General features: G+C 46.7%; 1 protein-coding gene across 1 annotated transcript in view; it reads left to right on the top strand.

The window, feature by feature from the left end:
* Nucleotides 1-1,737, top strand: part of LOC131419427 (ral guanine nucleotide dissociation stimulator-like) — a 55,429-nt gene extending 53,692 nt beyond the window's left edge. Inside the window, exon 9 of the mRNA XM_058564487.1 lies at nt 1,593-1,737. Coding sequence (XP_058420470.1) covers nt 1,593-1,600 — 8 coding nt within the window. The 3' untranslated portion in view covers nt 1,601-1,737. The remainder of the gene's footprint in view (nt 1-1,592) is intronic.
* Nucleotides 1,738-6,000: the final 4,263 nt, after the last annotated feature.

Raw genomic sequence — 6,000 nt, forward strand, 5'->3', positions numbered from 1 at the left:
CTCTAGGGGGCAGACATCCTGGAGTGGCCTTGGAGCAGATGCTGGAGGACAGTGTCAACTCTTGAACCATGTCTGCAGAATCTGGGTAAATTCACAGGAACCATGGCCTGGTTTTGATTTTCTGAGGATGACCAGTCTAGGGTTATGGATCAAAGTCTGCAGCAGGAGCCACCTCATCCTGGACCTAGCTGAGAGGCAGGAACCTAAGATAGAATCAGAGTAGATGGACCAGGGGAAGGGGCAGCTTGTCTCTGTTCTTCTCAGAGGCTGTTGGAAAAGCTTTCTGGGTGGTGTGACATGTGAAAGGAGAAGCTGGACCAGGACTCCCGGGGACATGAAGAAGGCTGGAGGGATCTGAGGTTGTCCCACAGAGCTGGGTATCTACAGTGTTAGGAACAGAAATGAGCTGAGTCCTGACTGGCACTGAATGTCCACAGATAAGACATGGCTATGGGCTTCCAAGGAGAAGTCAGAGCAGAGGAATAGGGGTGGAAGGGGTGGGAGTAGACAGTATAGAGCCTTGAGGGGGCAGGAGTTGGTGACCTAGAGAGCTTCTGGTGAGCAACAGGGCAGATTAGGCAAAACTGAGCCCCATCTTGGAGGGCAGCAGGCCTGCAGCCTGGAATATGGACAGAGACTCCAAGAAATGGGGGATGGAGGACTCAGCTAGCAGAGGTAGAGTTCATTTCCAGGAAAAAGAGAAGGGCCTATTTGGAAGGGCAAGGACACAAGGCTTCAGGGGTCCCATGGCCAGGCTGACAGGGGGCTAAGCCTCCTGATCTCCCAGGTAGAAGGGCTCCCAGGGCGTGGAGTGTGGAGAAAGGGGGCAGGGGAGGGGGAACCTGAAGCATCTCAGGGATACCAGGGAAGTCAGCGTGCTTGTGTCCTGGAGTTCAACCCCAGTGTGGATTCAAACAGCAGGCATTACTGCTGACTGATTTAGGCCCCAGTATTTGACAGCCTGTGGCCTGTGGTCAGGATGCGAGAAAAGCTGATGAGCATGGGTTGGTGTGATAATGGTCCACATAGAGCCCCCAAAATCCCAAAGGCAAGTCAAGCCAGGCAGTAGGTCACAGGCTGGCCCAGCATCAATTTGTTCCTAAATGGTGCCTGTGTCTTTGCTGAGAATCTAGAAAATGAGGTACAAAAAGCTGGAAGGGCTCATAGAGATCACATTCTAGTCCATCCATCTTGTGAGGAATTTGAATCTCAAAGGGGCTGGGAGCTGCTGTGGCTAATAGAGAGAAGGCATCAGTCACATGACAAATGGATGACTGCATGAATAGACGTGGGCCCGAAGTAGAAAAACTACCTTTTGCTGCACAGAAATGGCTGATTTTGAAGTATTTCAACTGAACAGACCATTTTTCTTGACTAAATAAGTTTCCAACTGACACCATTAAATCTAAGAGGCATTCTTTCTCAAAAATTTCTAAGCCATGCATCCATAAATTAAACTTCTAATTGTTCAGATAGAATCCCGCTACCTCTCTCTGCCCTCCATTACACTTCAAAGGTCTGTCAAAAGTGCTGGTTACTTAGTAGACTTAAACTCCCTTCTAACCACTGGGTTGAATGTTTTTCCCACTCAGCTTTATAGCCTCCACGGGAAGATAAGCTCTGAGCACAAGTGAAGAGTGTGAACTGTGAACTGCTGATACCTGACCTCCAGGCAGCTTCTACAAAGGTGCAAGACCAGCCCTCCCCAGACGTGTGGCCAGTTGGGATGGGCCACTTACCCACGTCTGCTCCCTCACAGCCATTCTGCATGATGGCCTTGTCTAGGCGGGCAGTCAGCCACGTGCCCTCGAGGCAGCTGCTGAGCAGCCTGGAGAGGCAGGCGCCCAGGCCCAGCAGCACGCTGTAGAATGCGAAGTAGTTGCAGCTGTGGAACACTTTCCTGTGAAGGGGCAGCACCCTTTCTTATGAGAAGACGGCGAGGCAGGCCGGCTCAGGACCTCCCCAGACTAGTGCTCAAATCCTAACTGTCCCATATCCTAGCTGTGTGACCTCGTGCTCTAAGCAGGAGCTGATTGTCCCCACCTCACAGCACTGGTGTGAGGACCGACTCAGACACAGTGTAGAGGGTGCTAAGCAGGACAAATGTTAGCAGGGACTGTAACATATCTTGGGATCCTTGGGTTTTGAAGTTTCTTGTACAATAAGAAATCTCACGTGGTTACAGCTGGTTTTGTTGTTATAAAGACTGTGGCTTTCCCACTGTGTGTTGTAACAGTGACCTGCCCCCAGCTGGAACTGCTCAAGTCCTCCAGAGGAAACTTCCCAAATGACCACCTGATCACATGGTATCCTGTTGCCTATGGGATAAAAGCCCAAATTTTATCCTTAGTTTATGGGTCCTCTTACAGAGGGGCTGATCTGGCCTTGTTGCTTTGTGCCCACTCCCTGCCCCTGATCATCTAAGGCCACTACATGGCCACCATATTAGATCCCCTCTCTTCTTCTAACATGCCCTGCCTTCCTGTCTTCATCTGCACAGTGGGGGCTCTCTCCTCATCTCTAACTGTAGCAATCCTACCATCCTACTGACCTCAGCCCAAATGTCCCATCTGCAGTTGAGTTACCTCCTGCTTCTCATCCACCACCCTGCCTCTCCTTCCTCATTATTTGTGTTTCTCCTATAATCTTTTCACACCCTCTGGAGTCTACATGTCTGTGTCTGTGGCTCCAGTGACTGTGAGCTTGTCACAGCACGTCCTATGGAGACATCTCTTTATCCTCATATTGCTTGCTCAATGAGTGAATGGCTTTGAATGAATGAATCAGAAAGAATTACCATCTGCCAAGTAGTATTGTTTCCTCTTTGAAGTAGCACAATTATTTGCAAGGTTCCTAGATGATGAGTGAGTTTATGCATGGTCACAGTGCTCTAATGGGTGGGGCCGGGATTTGGAAGTCTGGCAGGCAGTCTGGCTCCAGAACCCACTCCTGAAGCTCTGTCCCACCCTCTCTCAGAGACCATAAATCACACCTAGGAACCTGCCAAGGATGAAGGGCCAGCACAGACAGACAGCTGAAGTGGAAACCCTACAATTCCACATTCCCTCCTTTGCCCCTAACTGTTAAAGAGAGCACAAGGCTTCTGCTTGTGAACTGTGTCCAGGTTTGGCTGCAGGAAAAAGCCCAATTAAAGTAATAAAATAAATCTCCAGAAACTGATCCTAAAGAAACAGGGATCTATGAATTGCCTGACCAAAAATTCAAAATAATTGCCTTAAAGAAGTTCAACATGCTACATCAGAACATAGAAAGACACAAATTAAATCAAGAAAATGATTCATGAACAAAATCAGAATATCCAACAAGTAAAGAAATAAAAAATTACCTCAAAAAATTCTTGTGTTGAACAATATAATAACTGAGTTGGACAATTCACAAGTGTGGTTGGACACCAGAGTTCATCAAGCAGAAGAAATAATCAGTGAACTTGAAGGTAAGTCATTTGAAATCCTTGAGTCACAGGAACAAAAAGAATAAAGAAAAATGAAGAAAGCATAAGGGATTTTTGCAACTTCATCAATCAGATCAATACACATATGGGAGTCCCAGAAAGAGAAAAGAGAGAGAAAGGGGAAGAGAGCTTCTTTGCAGAAATAATGGCTGAAATCTTCCCAAATCTGAAGAAGGAAATGAACATCCAAACTCAAGAAGCTTAAAAGGCTCCAGCTAAACAAGTTATAGTCAAACTGACAAAGGTCCCAGACGAGAGAGAATCTTGAAAGCAGCATGAAAGGGACCTATCAGATACAAGCGAAGACCTATAAAACTATCTGCAATTTCTCAGCAGGAGCATTACAGGCCTGCCAGAGGGGAGTGGGATGATATATTCAAAGTGCAGTCAGATTTTAAAAACCCTGCCAACCAAGCATACTATATCAAGCAGAACTGTCCTTCAAAAATGAAGGCTTGATAAAGACCTCCCCAGATAAACAAACCTGAGGAAGAGCATCACCAACAGAACTGCCTTACGAGAATTGTAAAAGAGTCCTTCATCTTGAAACACAAGGACACTAGAAACCAAAATGAAAACATGAAAATAGAAAGCTCTCTGGTAGGGTAAACATATAGACAAATACAGAATCCTGTGATAACGGTAACAAAAATCACTTAAAATTCTCGCATACCATTTAAAAGGTAAAAGCACAGAGGGTAACTATAACAATAAAACTATGTTAATAGATACAAAATATAAAAATATTTTTTTTTTATTTTTTGTCACTTTGAAAGTGATAACATAAAGTGTGTGGTGGAAATGTAAGGGAGTAATGTTTTTGTATGCAATTGAAGTTAAGTTGTTATCCATTTAGAATAGATTGTTATCAGTGTAAGATGTTTTATGTAATCCCCACAGTAACCGAAAGGATCATACCTATGGGGATGACAGCAAGACAGTGGATAGGACGTTTCCTCCTCTTGTCTCCCCATAGGAACAATAATTTGGCAGCCATCTACGGACAAAAGTGCCTTTTTGGGAGCTTCGAGATCCAAGTAGGCAGCTGTGAAACACTGGTGGAGCCCAAGACCGGGGAGGGACTTTTCTTTGAGAAGGCAACCCCACAGCCAGGTCTCAGGCTTGCTGACCATATCCCTGGCTGCAGCCATGTTAAAAGCCTCGTTTCCTTGTTGAATTGGCTACAGCCCCATTTGGCTTTGGTCCTGCCATCAGCACCAACCACCAAGAGACCCAGAGGGAGTTACGCCTCTCTGTGTCTTAGGTAACAGGCCTGTCTGCCTTGGTCCTTGCTGTGGACCCTGAAGTGGCCTATGACCAAGCTACAGCTTCTCTCAGCCACGTTCCAGGAGCAGACAAGTTTCTACAGAGACCCAGTGGGAGACACACACATCCATGTCCCCAGAGGATGGCCCACGGACATCATTCCAAAAGTGGATCTTGAATCAGCCCTGTAACCTGGCTCCCATCCATCCAAGCCACACTCCAGTAGCAGTTATGCCTGTCCAGGGACCTGCTGGGAGACACGCCCATCTGTGCCCCTGGAGGCAGGTCCACTAACCTAGGTCCAACCATGGGTTCTGAAGCAGTCCTGTAACGTGGCGCCAGCCCCTCTCAGCAGCAGTGAGGGAGCAGACATGCCCACCCAGGGACCTGGTAGGAGGCACCCCATCTGTGCCTTCTAAGGAGGACCTGCAGACCTCAATCTGGCTGCAGATCCGAAGGAGCCCTGTGACTTATTTAGAACACCTCTAAGCTGTGGCACTGGGCTAGTCCTGCCACCCAGGGATCCACCTAGTGTCCTGGTGGGGCCATCCCAGGAATCTGACAAGAGATTTACCATTTAACCATCCACACACCTGGAAACAGGTCCACCTTCTGCAGACTCAAATGTGAACCCTGAAGTGAACCTTTGTCCCAGCCAGCCCTATTGACCAAGGTCCTGGATGCAGTCCTATCCACTGAGGGGCCAGACAGGATTCAGCTTGCCCAAGCCCCTAGTAACAGGCCCACAAATCATGGACACCACTGTGGACCCAGCCACAACCACGTGACCCATCTCCAGTAGGCTTGACTGTGACCTTGGAGGCAAACTCATCAGACCACGGACCTGACAGGAGAAGAATTTTTACCAGTGGAACCCAGTCTGTAAGGCTTGAAGAAGTATTTGCTTCTTCACATGTACTAACAACAGTACAGAGCTACACAGATCATAAAGAATCAGGAAAACATGACACCATCAAAAGTAACAAAGTTCCAGTAACCTAACTCAAAGAAATGGAGATCTACAAACTGCCTGACAAAAAATTCAAAATAGTCATCTTAAAGAAGCTGAATAAGATGCAAGAGAACACAGACAGACAACTAAACAAATGCAGGAGAATAATGAATGAACAAAATGAGGTGATTAATAGAGAAATAGAAATCATAAACAAGAATCAAACAGAAATCCTAGTATAATGACAACACCAAAAATTCGAGAGAGCTTCAACAGCAGATTTTATCATGCAGAAGAAAAAATAAGCAAA

This window comes from Diceros bicornis, chromosome 21, assembly GCF_020826845.1.
Source record: "Diceros bicornis minor isolate mBicDic1 chromosome 21, mDicBic1.mat.cur, whole genome shotgun sequence".
NCBI lineage: Eukaryota > Metazoa > Chordata > Mammalia > Perissodactyla > Rhinocerotidae > Diceros > Diceros bicornis.